Below are 16188 nucleotides of genomic sequence, written 5' to 3'. Positions count from 1 at the left end.
GTCAATGAGCTTGTGTTCTTGGAGACGCAGGATGCGTAGTGGCTAGGAGAGCTACTTGAAGGGGAGAGTGGGATCATGGTTTATTCTTCACGTACACACCTACAAGGCGCTCATGTCACTTCCACTCTCCATATTGGTTACGACTGATGGGATATCTCAAGGTGTATGTCCCAGGCACACCTTGGGTTCTATGTGTGTGTGCTAGAGGCACAGTTAGGTGTCCATAAGCACTATTAGGTGGTGGTAGATGCCACATAGGATGATTGAGAGATTCTGGGAGCTGATTGAGGAGATGATTGTGGAGCTTGGTGGCTCATGTAGAGGTGCCTACATATGGACCTCATCCTTCTTTATTCTATATTCATTCTCTTGTTTCGTGTTTAGCTTCATGCTTTCCTTTCACTTCTTCAACATAGTATCAGAGCACTATGATCCTCCTTGAGCCCATTTATGCCATGTCATCATCTTCTTCTTCTTCATCATCATCTTCTTCTTCTTCATCTTCACCATTTCTTCCCCAAATTTGTGAGAGCTTGTTCTCCCTCGTCGTTTCACCATTCTCCAAGCCCTTTGTGCTGTAGAACAATCTCTGTAGGGTGCACCTTCAGCTCGAAGCTTGTCGCGAAATTGTGCCTCCATCGCCTGTGCCAACAAGAAAACAGTCCGCCGATGTATCGTGTAATGCCGCCTCTGTGGTCACTCATTTCCAAATTCCTCTGAGCACAAGTTGGGCGACACTACAAGCAAGCTGCTGATGAAGTTTGAGCTCATTTAGTTATGCATTTGAGGAGAAACAGACGAAAAACCAGTCGTCGACAATCAAGCTCCTGGCTATGGCAATGTGACGCGGCATTTCGCCTTTCCTCCTCAGTGGCTCTTCTCTCGTATACCATCTTTATTTCTGCCTAGAAAGCCCTCTTTTCTTTGCCTTGAAGAGTGAGATACAAGCCCTCCAAGATCAAGCCTCTGTTTTGGACAGTTTTGATCGTGTTGTGAATTTGGTGCTACATTAGATGCTACTTTGGCATTTCTGATACTTTAAGGTGTTGAATAGCATTAGTACAATTGTGGCTACAACTTTCCTTTAGGTTGCTATACCTGGATTTGCTTGGAATACTTTCATTTAGCCACCTCTATGAAGCATGCAAGTTAAAGTATCATTTCCATTATGATTTTTATTATGGAAGTCTTTGCTACACCAAATGCTTGTACTCTGAAGCTTTTCAGCTTTTTCTAGCCTTGTAAGAGAGTAGACACTGCCCATTTTGGGTTAGACCCTCTCATGGCTACCTTCTTGAATATTGATAAGTTCAATGGTGAGGGCTTTCACACATGGCAAATGAAAGTTAAGTTTGCATTGATGAGGGAAAACCTCTTGGGGCTTGTCAAACCTGCTTCAACTTCTTCTTCAACAGCCTTTAATGCTGGAGAATCCTCAGCTCCTACACGCCCGGCATGAGATCCTGCTAGAGAGGAGAAAGCCTATGGCATTATTGCTCTTGGCTTAGGAGATGACTATATTCATCACATTTCTGATATGGAGTCTCCTTCTGAAGCTTGGCAAAAGCTTGATATTCTTTTTGGTGCTAGCTCTCACATCTCAAAATTGTCACTTAAGATTGCTTTCTTTGAATTGAAGATGGCTAGTGGCACTCCCTTGGCTGCCCATGTCAATCACATGCGGAGTCTCATGACTCAACTTGCTTCTATCAACTCTCCAATCACTACAGATGATGCAATGGCAGTATTGCTCAAAAGTATGCCTGAAGATTATGATCATATTGTCACCACATTGAAAAATCTTCCTAATCCTAATCTTGAAGGTCTTATTACTGCTCTTTAAGAAGAAGAAAGGCACAAGGAACTCCGGAGAGGCAATGACACAGCCTATGCCATAAAAACTCAAATGGGCAAGTTTTCATCTTGCAAACATTGTGGGAAGACTAATCACCTCTCAAAAGATTGCTTCAAGATTAATCCTTGCAAATATTGTGGCAAAAACAATCACCATGAAAAGTTTTGTAAGGCCAAAAAGGAAGCAACTACAAAATCAGAAACTGCTAATTTACTTTCAATTGATCTGCCTCCACAAGATGAGGCCTCCTACGATGATTATGCTTTTTGAACCAGCTCCACATATGCTCCAGATCTCTCTTTTATGTTGAGTCAAGGTACTCTGCCTGGATAGTCCTCCAAAATGAATGGAATATACTATTGTGTTCTTTGTAAACACCTCTGGTCACCATATGATGTAGGCCATGTGTATGTGTTTAGCTCCATGGTACCTCCTGCAGACATTGTGTGCATGTACATGCAGGGGAGATAACCATTGGAGGGTCTTATGCATCCCTTTGTTTGACTTCACACCCTTGGGAACCCTTGCTAGCATGAGATCCTAGCCATAGATTTATCCTTGACCACCATGAGATGGCTTGAGACACTATGTGACTAGATGTATCCTTGACATAGCCTGAGGCATTCCCTTGAGGGGGGGTTTGATGGGATATCTTAAGGTGTATGCCCCAGGCACACCTTGGTTTCTATGTGTGTGTGCTAGAGGCACAGTTAGGTGCCCATAAGCACTGTTAGGTGGTGGTAGATGCCACATAGGATGATTGAGAGATTCTAGGAGCTGATTGAGGAGATGATTGAGGAGCTTGGTGGCTCATGTAGAGGTGCCTACATATGGACCTCATCCTTCTTCATTCTATATTCATTCTCTTGTTTCGTGTTCAGCTTCATGCTTTCCTTTCACTTTCTCAACAACGACAACTTATTTCTTTTCTCCATAATTTTGTATGAGGTTCTCGTAGGGTTTTATCATCACTTCATGTATGTTTTTCATACATAATTAAGTGGTTTCACTAAGAGGTAAATAAGTGTGGTAGCCGAAGACAAGGGACTAGGGAGGCCCAAAATACATGCCTAGTAGACCCTCCCTCTAAAGAGAAGGGTTAACCGGATGGGGTGGAGCAGGAAGACTCGGTGTGTGTTTTTTTCTTTTGGGGGCAGGGTGAGTGGGGGGGGGGGGGGTAATGGTGTTGGGCCAGCTGGTAGGTCGAAGGAGTCTCCAAGAGAAGTAAAGACCTCACCCCCTCTGCTCCAACTGTGAATACCAATCAAAAGTGACTAGCCTACGGCTGCTTCAGTACATCAAGAGGTTGGGGAGCTGCCTACAGCGGTACAAGGCCAATCACCTATGGTTCTTCCCTATGAGAGGCGGATCTCTCTACTTAAGACTTATGCCCTGCTTTAGACCCCACCCAACATGTAGGATCCATCTCCACATCTGCAACAGTAAAATCAGGGTACCATGGAATTAATAAGATAAAGTGTGGCCCCAAATGATTAGGGCATCTATGTAGCAATGTCTGGGCCATCTTGATGGTGGATAGTTGAATCATGAAGACTCCCCGTCCATAATTGTCATGTCTACAATGTGCTTTCTATCTAATGCAAGCCTTGCTTGTACCTAATCTTGAAACTATTGTTGAGTGTGAATACGACTCACAAGATGCCCAACGATGGCTTTGTCATTAAGTTCTTGCACTGCTGACTGAACTTGCTGGTTGTGCTCAAGGGAAAGCAAGATGCAATAGGTAGAGGGGATTGAGGATGCTTCCATTCGAGCTCCCTCCACCTGTCAAATCTGAATCCTCTTAGGTGCACACTGCTGGCTATATAAAGGAAGGGGGGAAGGAAGAGAGAGAAGGTTGAGTCAAGAGAAGAGGGAACAGGGCAAAGAAGCACTAAGGGAAGGGAGAAAGAGGAGATAGGAAGGTCTCCCAAGAACAGGCTGTCAGGCTTGGGTGAAATAACCAGCACTAGCTAGGGAGCATACAGGTTACGAGGGCACCAGCAAGAGAAATAAGTCCAAAACAGGCTGGAAAGACAGATTCAAGGCTTGTGAATAAGCTGTGGGAAAGGACAGTGCATTGGTAAAGGACGAGCTGGAATGGGGGAGCAACAGCTCCGAAAACTATGAGCTATTATTAGCTCATGATTTAAGCAGACGAGGCGAGAATGAATTGGAAGGGAAGGTGAGGAGCAGACAAAAGAGGAAAAGCGAGAGGGCTGGCAATGAGAACAAGGAAGGAGTCTCCTTTTTGGTGACGTGTTCCGGGTAAAAAGTCTTGTCTTTATTTTAGAAAACATTTATTGTTTTACTCACATATTTAAAAAAAGCATAGATGAGATGCAAGAAGAAGAATGTGAATCTAGTGACTTGTGCTTTTATGCGAATGATACAGAAAAGTCCATGACACCCATGTGTTTTTCACCAAATCTTTATTTCAATTAAATGTGAAACTCAAACATACAAGTTTTAATTTGTGAGAATCTGGACTTATCAGAGGCTTATCACCATCATATTATTCATTTCTGTCTTATGGATACTGTTCCAGTTTCTCAATTTAGATTCCTGAGCACTACTTGTACTATCTAGGACATCATTGCCAGTATCACTGCCTAGCACTGTTGAAGAAGTGAAAGGAAAGCATGAAGCTGAACATGAAACAAGAGAATGCTTGCTTATAGAATGAAGAAAGGTGAGGTCCATATGTAGGCACCTTTACATGAGCCGCCAAGCTCCACAATCATCTCCTCAATCAGCTCCTAGAATCTCTCAATCATCCTATGTGGCATCTACCACCACCTAGCAGTGCTTATGGGCACCTAACTGTGCCTCTAGCACACACACATAGAACCCAAGGTGTGCCTGAGGCATACACCTTGAGATATCCCATTAAACCTCCCCTCAAGGGAATGCCTCAGGCTATGTCAAGGATACATCTAGTCACATAGTGTCTCAAGCCATCTCATGGTGGTCAAGGATAAATCTATGGCTAGGATCTGATGCTAGCAAGGGTTCCCAAGGGTATGAAGTCAAACAAAGGGATACATAAGACCCTCCAATGGTTATCTCCCCTGCATGTACATGCACACAATGTCTGCAGCAGGTACCATGGAGCAAAACACATACACATGGCCTACATCATATGGTGACCAGAGGTGTTTACAAAGAACACAATAGTTTATTTCATTCATTTTGGAGGACTATCCAGGCAGAGTACCTTGACTCAACATAAAAGAGAGATCTGGAGCATATGTGGAGCTGGTTCAAAAAGCATAATCATCATAGGAGGCCTCATCTTGTGGAGGCACATCAATTGAAAGTAAATTGGCAGTTTTTGGTTTTGTAGTTGCTTCCTTTTTTGCCTTACAAAATGGTGATTGTTTTTGCCACAATATTTGCAAGGATTGATCTTGAAGCAATCTTTTGAGAGGTGATTAGTCTTCCCACAATGTTTGCAAGGTTGAAACTTGCCCATTTGAGTTTTTATGGCAGAGGCTGTGTCATTGCCTCTCCGGAGTTCCTTGTGCCTTTCTTCTTCTTGAAGAGCAGTAATAAGACCTTCAAGAGTAGGATTAGGAAGATTTTTCAATGTGGTAACAACATGATCATAATCTTCAGGCATACTTTTGAGCAATACTGCCATTGCATCATCTGTAGTGATTGGAGAGTTGATAGAAGCAAGTTGAGTCATGAGACTCCGCATGTGATTGACATGGGCAGCCAAGGGAGTGCCACTAGCCATCTTCAATTCAAAGAAAGCAATCCTAAGTGACAATTTTGAGATGTGAGAGCTAGTACCAAAAATAATATCAAGCTTCTGCCAAGCTTCAGAAGGAGACTCCAAATCAGAAATGAGATGAATATAGTCATCTCCTAAGCCAAGAGCAATAATGCCATAGGCTTTCTCCTCTCTAGCAGGATCTCGTGCCGGGCGTGTAGGAGCTGAGGATTCTCCAGCATTAGAGGCTGTTGAAGAAGAAGTTGAAGCAGGTTTGACAAGTCCCCAGAGGTTTTCCCTCATCAATGCAAACTTAACTTTCATCTGCCATGTGTGAAAGCCGTTACCATTGAACTTATTAATATTCAAGAAGGTAGCCATGAGAGGGTCTAACCCAAAATGGGCAGTGTGTACTCTCTTACAAGGCTAGAAAAAGTTGAAAAGCTTCAAAGTACAAGCATTTGGTGTAGCAAAGACTTGTAACCAAATTCCATAAAAATCATAATGAAAATGATACTTCAACTTGCATGTTTCATAGAGGTGGCTAAATGAGAGTATTCCAAGAAAATTCAGGTATAGCAACCTAAAGGAAAGTTGTAGCCACAATTGTATTGATGCTATTCAACACTTTAAAACATCAAAAATGCCAAAGTAGCATCTAATGTAGCACCAAACTCACAACATTGTCAAAACTGCCCAAAACAGAGGCCTGATCTTGGAGGGCTTGTATCTCACTCTTCAAAGCAAAGAAAAGAGGGCTTTCTAGGTAGAAATAAAGCTGGTATACCAGAGAAGAGCCATTGAAGAGGAAAGGCGAAATGCCGCGTCACGTCGCCATAGCCATGAGCTTGATTGTCGACTGGTTTTTCGTCTGTTTCTCCCTCTCTGGTGGACCATTTCACTTCAATTCTAGACAGGGGCTAGCTCATGATGTTGTGCAAGCGTGGCTCAGAGGAATTTCGAAATGGTTGCTCCAGCAAGTCGTATTGCACGAAATGGCGTCAGGAAGAAGGCGGCTGTTGCGCGGTCTGTGGGCACCATTGCCTAATTGCTCTGACGTGGAAGGTCGCCCATATGAAGGGTCTCTCCAGCCAGAAGGACTCTGGGAATGGTTGCTTGTAGGTAGAGAACTCAGCCCTCCAAGTGGTTGGGCAGAAAGGGGCAAAATGGAGAGGAAGGTGAAGAAGAAGAAGAAGAAGAAGATGACATGGCATAAATGGGCTCAAGGAGGATCATAGTGCTCTGATACCATGTTGAAGAAGTGAAAGGAAAGCATGAAGCTGAACATGAAACAAGAGAATGCTTGCTTATGGAATGAAGAAAGGTGAGGTCCATATGTAGGCACCTCTACATGAGCCACCAAGCTCCACAATCATCTCCTCAATCAGCTCCTAGAATCTCTCAATCATACTATGTGGCATCTACCACCACCTAACAATGCTTATGGGCACCTAACTGTGCCTCTAGCACACACACATAGAACCCAAGGTGTGCCTGAGGCATACACCTTGAGATATCCCATTAAGCACACCTGGAGAGCTATATGCACAGAGGCATTAGACAGCATACAGGTTATCCTTTTCAGAGCTTTAATTGCATATGGATGGATATTGGGCATACACGGATGGCTACATGCTTGAGGATCCAGGGCTCTTCTAGATCAGCAATGGCAACAGGAGGAATTCCCTCAGAGATACAACCTTTTCTTCTCTGGGTCCCCTCAAGTTTGTTTGACATTTTCAGCCACCTTCTTGCATTTTTCATGCTTCGCATAGTATATTGACACCTTGAGTCCTTATATTCATGTATCAGTTCGTTCATAGAAGTCTTTTATATGGGGAGGAAAGAAAACAACGAGTTTCTTATTGCAAGGAATAGTACAAGTGTTTAAAACATAGGACTGCACCTTCAAGAGATTATTCAGCACTTGCCGTCCATCCAAAAAATAAATTTGCATGATATTGATAAATGTCTGCTTATCTATCCGCAGAACTTTGCAGAACTCACACACTCGAACAGTGCAAGGCTGAGGAATGTTGCATAAAACCGAAACTTCTCCAAAGATGCTTTCTGGATCAAGCTGTGCAATAATTTCTTCAGAGCCATCCAAGTTTATTGCGACTTCCTCCTGAACAATAGAAAGAGTTTCACCATTTGGAGATACATGAATAAAACGACAAGGCTATGATGCCGATGTGCTTTATATAATTAGAACAGCACACACATATTTTGAAGGTATTCTTGAACACATACAGAGCAAAAAAATTCACATCTTAATTACGTATCACGCTAAGAAAATTACAAATTTTCAAACCGAAAATGTTATCCTATCTCAATATGAATGACTAGTAGTTTGCTTACAAGTTCTTCTTGAAGAAGCTACTTTGCAAAAAAAACTTTTCTCTTCAAAGTAATGCTAGTCTTTTTTTCGTCATTCTATTACCACTCTAGCAATGACGATGGAGTTCAAATTTAACACCACCACTTCTGCTGAAATGTAATGTATTAGAACTCAAAAATGAAAAAGGAATGCGACAACAAAAGCTAGTCCCAAACCCTAGATTACATATGAGTGAGGGAAAATCCCTATCTTCAACTGTAAAACTGTAGAAGCTGCATTGAATTCAAATGAGATTTAAGAGGGATGACAAGGAATCATCACCTTTTGTATGTGAAACTCAACACAAACTCAATAAAAAAATATCACTAGTATTCATTAAAGCTTTTAGAGAAGGGAAAAGAAAACCACAAAATTAAATCGTTAAAATAATTATCAATCCAATGTCAAATTTCCAATTCTTCTTTTGATGAAAGCTGGAGTTCTGTGGCCTATACTTGAAAGGGTCATCTCTTTAGCTTAAAAGTAATATCTAAACAAATAGTCAGCATTCTAGAAAGGATAGACTTTGCTTCAGCCCAAAAATATCAGCTTGTGATATGAGAAAAACGCTCATAGCTTCAGCCACAAAGAGAAAAAGAAAAGGGGCAAGAGGGCATCCTGATGGACTGATCTGGAAATCTGAAATCTCTCCCCCCTGATTCCTCTAATAAGTGTACCTGGCTGTGGGCTTATCTGTAGAAAGAGGAGTGTAACGCTCTCTCCTATTCTAGCCTCTACTGCAGATCACGGGAGCAGCACCATGATTCACCTCCCAGCCAATTCTTGCTAAGGCTAACGAGTGAAACAGAGATCTACGTTGAAATCACATGAATCAATTTCTTCTCTTCTCTCTCTAGCCTTAGCAAGCCCCAATTCCCTAGATAGATCTAGATGCCACATGTCATCCATATAGGGCCTTCCTAATGCAACATTTCACCCCTCTCTTGGGATGCATTTAATTCCTTGCCCCTAGGCACAATCTTAGCACTAGGCCCTTGGTCTTAGATCTATCTAGTCTGGTGCTATCAGCCCTCACCTAGGACCTTGACATTAAATCCCTCTCGATCATTTACATGAAGCGCAAACACATATATTACAGAGATAGATCCTGTAAGGGAAATGTCGACTGATTCTTCCGAGGTCATGCTACCTCAGCTAGAGCGTAACATTCCTTCCCTCTTCAGACATCAGCGTCCTCGATGATAAAGTCTGGGAACACTCTCCGCAACTGATATACGGATTCCCAGGTAGCTTCGGATAGAGGCTGACCATGCCATGCAACCAACACCGTGGGTATCTTTCGATTTCGTATTTGCATTGTTCCTCGGTCCAAAATTCTTGTTGGTTTTCGCCTTGTAATATCCTCTATCTCCTGAAACAAAACCACACCTTCGATTAGTGAGTCACCTGTATGTAAAAATTTCTTTAAGCGTGAAACATGAAAAACCGGGTGCACCTTACACCCCTGTGGCAATTCTAATTTATAGGCTACACTGCCTATTCTCTTTAGAATTAACCACGGCCCACAGTATCGAGGTGATAACTTAGCACACTCTCCTGAAGTCAACGACTTCGAGTGCGAAGAAATTCTGAGAAAAACTTTTTCTCCTTCTTCAAATACTCTTATAGACCGATTTTCATCCGCATACACCTTGGCTCTATCCATAGCCTGGCGGATATTAGCTCTCGCAAGTGCTAGCATCTCCCGCATCTGAACTACAAAGTTTGCGGCACTAGGCACTTTCTGAGGTACTCCAACTATAGTCGGATTGGCTGGTCTATAACCATAGTTCAGCTCAAACAGACTGAACCCAGTAGATGAATGCTTCCTATCATTGTAGGCAAACTCCAACAATGGCAACCACTTGTCCCATGTATGTTGCCTCAATGACACATATGCCCTCAGCATATCTTCTAAAGTTTGGTTGACTCTCTCCGTCTGACCATCCGTCTCAGGATGATCCCCACTACTCATTCCTAACTCAGTCCTCAGTGTCTCAAATACCGCTGTCCAGAAATGACCGGTAAATCTGACATCTCGGTCTGACACTATGGATCTAGGTAATCCATGCAGACGAAATATATGTCTAATGAACAAATCCGCCACTTGCGGGGCACTAACAGACTCTCTAGTCGGAATGAAGTGAGCCATCTTGGTTAGACGATCAACCACCACAAGGATAGAATTATATCCTCCTTGTGTTGTAGGTAGCCCTACAATAAAGTCCATGGAAATGCTCTCCCACTTACTTAGTGGTATTTCCAAGGGCTGTAAAAGTCCGGGTGGCTTCACCCGCTCGGCCTTACTTACCTGCTGACACGAGAAACACCGTGTCACATACTCATGAATATGCTTTTTCATCCTTGGCCAAAAGAAATCTCGCTTCACGAGATCATGTGTCTTCTCGACTCCTGGATGTCCCGCACACGGGCTATCATGGCATTGTCGAATGACTCTCTGCCTGAGATCATTCTGACCAGGTACTACAACCTTGCCATTTCTAACTAGCATACCATCCCTTATGGTATATCTTGCATAAGTTTGGCCTTTTCTGGATGCCAGGTCATCCTTTTCATTTTCCCCGGGTTTTAACACATGAGCCTTAGGCCATAAGCTCTGGACAAATTCGTCCACTTTTATTTGTCGATGCATTCCCTCGCACTTGAAATCTTCCTTGGTTGGAATGATTTCCTCTTTGGTGATTCTGATGCTGCTAAAACCACAAAAGTCTAACTGCTTCTGACAAAACAGGAATAACGAAAACCAAAAGGGAAAATAGATAAAGTGCTCCCTGGAAACTCCCCGCAATTCGAGTCCCCGCAGCTTGCAGCCCTGCACTCAGATCTTGATCGTCAACCTGTCGCCTAGCCTCATAGTCTCACAAGTCATCCATAATCTCTGACTGTACATGCGCCAGGGAAGCAGTCGACAGCTGTTACCAACAGCTCTCCACGGGCTTCTCTATGCACCGAATAGCCTTCACCAAGGTCACCTCGACACAGCAACGACACCTTCTACCAACGACCAACGAACAACAAACAGCTGTCGAAGACCTTCGTCACACGAACCTCTGTCAGGCCCGATCATTTACTATGATCAGTGCGGGAGGGCTACGCTCAGACACGTCGTCATCACGTCGTCGTAGTCCACTACGTCCATCGCATGGAGGTCATAAGTAGCAGGACCCTCCTGCGCTCTTCATCCCTCGTTTCGTCGAGTCACCTTCCGAGACCCCTCCGCTCCAGCAACAGCACATACACCTGCGTGTCCCGTTCCACGCACGTCACATTTCCGTGTCAGGCTTTCCGTTGATCCGCGGTCAATCACGGACTGCCCACGTCGAAAGACCTCCTAATTCCGAGTTCCAACTATGGTTCGTCAACAGTCCTCTTTTTCGTTTGTGGAACACCTCGCAGATCGTCGGCTGTCGACCCGTCACGTACGCTCCCACCTATCGTCTGTCGTCACGACAGCTCCACTCTCTACGTCCTTTCAATTTCGTTAACTGCTCTGATACCAATTGTAACGCTCTCTCCTATTCTAGCCTCTACTGCAGATCACGGGAGCAGCACCATGATTCACCTCCCAGCCAATTCTTGCTAAGGCTAACGAGTGAAACAGAGATCTACGTTGAAATCACATGAATCAATTTCTTCTCTTCTCTCTCTAGCCTTAGCAAGCCCCGATTCCCTAGATAGATCTAGATGCCACATGTCATCCATATAGGGCCTTCCTAATGCAACATTTCACCCCTCTCTTGGGATGCATTTAATTCCTTGCCCCTAGGCACAATCTTAGCACTAGGCCCTTGGTCTTAGATCTATCTAGTCTGGTGCTATCAGCCCTCACCTAGGACCTTGACATTAAATCCCTCTTGATCATTTACATGAAGCGCAAACACATATATTACAGAGATAGATCCTTTAAGGGAAATGTCGACTGATTCTTCCGAGGTCATGCTACCTCGGCTAGAGCGTAACAAGGAGACCCTAATCCATGCATCTGAGAATCCAAAACCATGAAGGGTGCCCTTTAGGAAATCCCACTATACTATGTCATTTCTCGGAATCCAAGAGTAGAATGGCTAAATTCTGTCCACTTTGCATAGCCCAATCCGAAGCTTCTAAAAAAGAAAGAATATTATCAAATATGCTCGTGCCATGCACAAAGCTCGTCGCATGTCATGGATGAGGTCCAAAAGATAGGGCTGCAATCGTAAGCTAATTACTTTTGCCAGACTTTTATATAAAAAGCATAAATTGGATGATATCATTTGCAAGAAATCAAGCAAACTTCTTTCTCATTGCATGCTTTGCTTTTGTGCGGTTGACACTAAAGAGGGACATGCATTTCTGTTTTGGCTCCTATTCTCCCTATAGTTGCTATACATGGTGTTATTATCCCCTATAAAGCTCATTAGATTATTCATTTGCTTGATGGGCGCAAGATTGGATTTCTTATTTTATACTCAGCTAGCAATAGAAGATTCGATTTTGTAAAGAATTACTCTCTCGGATTCCAATGTTGGACTCATAGATCAGTGAAGGTGACTTCAACATGGTAGAGATGCCTAGAGGGGAAGAGTATTGAACCTCTGGAGAGAGCTTCCTAGGATGTATTTCGTTTTCATGCTAGAGGGCGAGATAGCTAGCTTGATAATTCCTTTATGTCCTACACTCCTTGATCCTATTCTGGTCGAATACAAGACGTAAGAGGCCCATTCATGCTCATATTGACAGATTTTCTCTTGATGATTGGGTCTTCGATAGAGATAGCACAATTTCTAATACCCTAGGGTTCTCCACTTCCGACCATATTTTGTTATTATCACTTTGTTTGAGCCTCATATTTCTTATTACTTGACTGGTGTCAAAATTCTAGAGACCTTTCATGCTGAGGAGGACCTTATCGAGGTGGTTGTCTAGATTTGGACTCTTATTAGTAGGATGGTCCTTGATCTCTCTTTACTCTACAAGTAGGAACCTCGCACACTAGTGATTTTTTGTCCTTTTGTTACTAGGGCCAAGAGGTCAGACGGTCGGCTGCCATTCATTAGCATTTGGCAACCTTGCAAAGGAAAGAACAAAAGAGACCATCAGACTTTCAAGTATAGAAGTGCCTATTGGCCTACACACAAAAGTATCAAAACAAAAGGGTTATGCTAAGAGATCATCTTTATGCAAAACCAATTGATGAAATGGTGCTCCGATTTCTACCTGATTTTATAAAATCCATTGTCTTACAGAGAGCAATTCCAAGTAACCTAGTCAAATAATATAGCATGTAACGTTGCAAGCAAGAGCACAACGTACTTCTCAAAAAGCTTACTTTCAACACATGCTTCATGCCAGGTCCATTGGCTGAAGTGTTGAACCCACTTTTATAACCTAAAGATAATCGTTAGAAATTGAGACACTCCCAGATTCTAGTCAGCTGGACACTATGCAAAGGATGCTTGGCCTTTGTTTAATGTAAGGCTCCCTTGTTCTCTTTGGGAACCGCCGAAAATTCTCCACTTCCCATTTGCACCAATCCAACCTATCTCATAGCGCAACGAAAGTTTGTATTGTCTATCTCTAGAAGAGCCATCAATATTGGATTCTCATGAATTTTGACCCATTTATGCAGTAGTGCATCATTATAATCTGCTAGGATGGCCATGGCTTGCATCTGAACTTGTTTGCTATGGATTTTTTATGCCATAGTAATGGTTCATCAGAAGGTACTTTTGGAGCAAATGGATGAGTTCACTTACCATGCAGGAGAATCTTTCCAGAATTAGACAGGGGGAAGAGATAATAAACACTTTTTCTTCCCTTTGGTCCTGAACATGGCAGAGAAAGTGTTAGATTGCTTTTTGAATCTGATGGCACTTTGCAGTTAGATCCATGGAGAGTCGCATTACGAAAGATTTGGGATCAAAAATGGCCTCTAGGATTAGGAATTTAAGCGTATGAATCCATGTTAGCACATCATCCCTTCTCATTGGTGGAGAAAATCCCCCCTTCTACCCCTATGTTGAAGAAAAAACCATGGGTCTTGCCAACATCTACACACTTGATGAATGGCATGTGAGTCTCATAAGTTTGAGGCCATTGGATTGTGTCGATGGAGTCATAAAGAGGGGTGCCTCATCGATTCCCCTTAGGTTTGATGAGCAAGGGCCATTGTATCATTGATAGATCTAATGGCCATAAAAGGCTATCAAATAGATAGTCCTATGACAAGACCATGTGTTGCACTGGCCATTGAGCATGCCCACACTATTCAATGTGCCCACCAATTGTGAAAAAGCTCATAATGAGCTTTATTTGAATCATTAGATTGGAACTCAATCCAAAGATAGAGATAAAGCATCAATTTCGGTCCATTGGATTGGATGTCAAACCAAAGGCATAGATGAGGCGTCACTCGCAGAGAGATCCAAGGATGAGTATTAGGCATGCCTCATGGACCATTAGAGGTTATAGGATCAGCAAGATCCAAATAGAAAGTAATTGAACTATTCTATTAACATCCAAGCTGTCCATTATCCATAAAAAAGAAGGCAAATAAATAGGAAATTCAGCCCCTGCACTCCCATTTTGCCCGAAGATTAGGAAAATCCCATTTCGCCTGACCATTAGAGGTTATAGGATCCAATAGATCCAAATAGAAAGTAATTGAACTATTCTATTAACATCCAAGCTGTCCATTATCCATAGAAAAGAAGGCAAATAAATAGGAAATTCAGCCCCTGCACTCCCATTTTGCCCGAAGATTAGGAAAATCCTCAATCCTTAATCAAAACCTTAAAAGGCCCTTTATGACCCAAATCTCCCCTAATGATGGAGATAGCTACTGACTTTTATGTCTCCCTTCTCAACAATAGAGGAATCTATCCCTGATCGGCATAGACCCATACTGAGGGTTTGGGAGATAGTCCTTTTTGGGCGACTCATGAGATGAGGATTTCACTTGATGCACCTTTCACCAACTTGAATTGCACAAGGGAAAGTGCCTTGGTTTGGATAGATTTACTCCCTCTTTCTTCATTTCTTTTAGAATGATATTATTGATCATGTCACATCAGCCCTTTAGGGCATTTGGATTTAAGCCTTCTTCACTTTTTGAGGGTCTTATTCATCTTATCCCTAAATGAGGGAATAAAACTTTCATTGCACAATGGAGGGCGATTACATTATTGGGCATAGCATATAAAATCTTGGACAAGGCAATCAGCCTTAGATTGCAGCCCTTACTTTGAGAGTTGATTTCGCATGCATATGTAGTATGTTTTAAAATATCTTTTGCATGTGGGAGGCCTCTAAGTAAGGCACGCATTCTAGTCAAGAAATTGCTATCACGCTTTTGGATTTCAAGAAAGATTATGACTGAGTAGATTGGGGTTGGGGTTTTTTGGATTAGAGAAGTTTTATCACTTTACAGGTCATCCCATAGTTCTTATTTGAGGTGCCACGGGAGACCCATATTAGATTTCCAAATTTGTTTGTCATCAAGAATGTCCACTCGCTCCTATATATTTGTTTGTGGGATTCTAGACTTAGATCTTTGAGCTGAGATAGGATGAGGAACTGCTAGACAATGAGCTAGTAGATGACACGACAATGGATGCTAGTTATCATTTGAGGACATGGCCATTACTCTTCTATCCCAGTTATCCTCTTAGTACGGGGCCTTCTATTCATCCCTGATCACCAGTGGTAGGGTGAATGAGCTGACCTGGGGAGGAATTGGTCCCCATGGTACTTGACCAGGAGAAGCGCTTCGTCAATTGTACCTACGATAGTCAGCTTGAGGCTTTGATAGCTGATCAAAAAGGCAGAAAGAACTTGACAGCTGAGGAACGAGAAGCTCTCGAGGCGTCCCGTACGTGTAACTGATGTGGCCAGAAAGGTCATTATTGGCGTCAGTGTCCCCAATGGAACGGAGAGGGGTCCAATAACGAGGTGGCCAATAGTGTAACTGCTGCGACCACGTATACTCCAGCCTTCTAGTAGCACGGGGCAGGCGCTGTCAGCAGCCTTTTCAGATCCAAATGGAGGATTGCTTGCTTGTTTGTTGCAGCAGGACTTGCCGATCAGGTGCACCGAGTAGGGAGTCATTTATCGAGCAAGGCATTCAAGCAAGACCTCGAGCCATGAAGAGTTGTTCCCGTTGACTCAGGTGGCAGTATGTTACCTATTTCTATTTTGTTTGGACGTTATGACCTGGCAGATCCAGAGGGGGTCTCC

At 43.0% G+C, this 16188-nt stretch overlaps 1 protein-coding gene across 8 annotated transcripts in view; it reads right to left on the bottom strand.

The window, feature by feature from the left end:
- SKOR (STELAR K+ outward rectifier) overlaps positions 1 to 16188 on the bottom strand; it is an 89275-nt gene that overhangs the window by 37695 nt on the left and 35392 nt on the right. For all 8 annotated transcript variants that reach the window (XM_087385625.1, XM_087385617.1, XM_087385618.1 and 5 more), the window contains one exon: positions 7480 to 7701. In XM_087385625.1, coding sequence (XP_087241751.1) covers positions 7480 to 7701 — 222 coding nt within the window. The remainder of the gene's footprint in view (positions 1 to 7479; positions 7702 to 16188) is intronic.

The sequence above is a fragment of the Dipteris shenzhenensis genome, chromosome 15, assembly GCF_047967505.1.
Source record: "Dipteris shenzhenensis isolate YYH24624 ecotype China chromosome 15, Dip_SZ_1.0, whole genome shotgun sequence".
Lineage (NCBI taxonomy): Eukaryota > Viridiplantae > Streptophyta > Polypodiopsida > Gleicheniales > Dipteridaceae > Dipteris > Dipteris shenzhenensis.
This window is presented reverse-complemented; position numbering and strand designations above follow the sequence as displayed.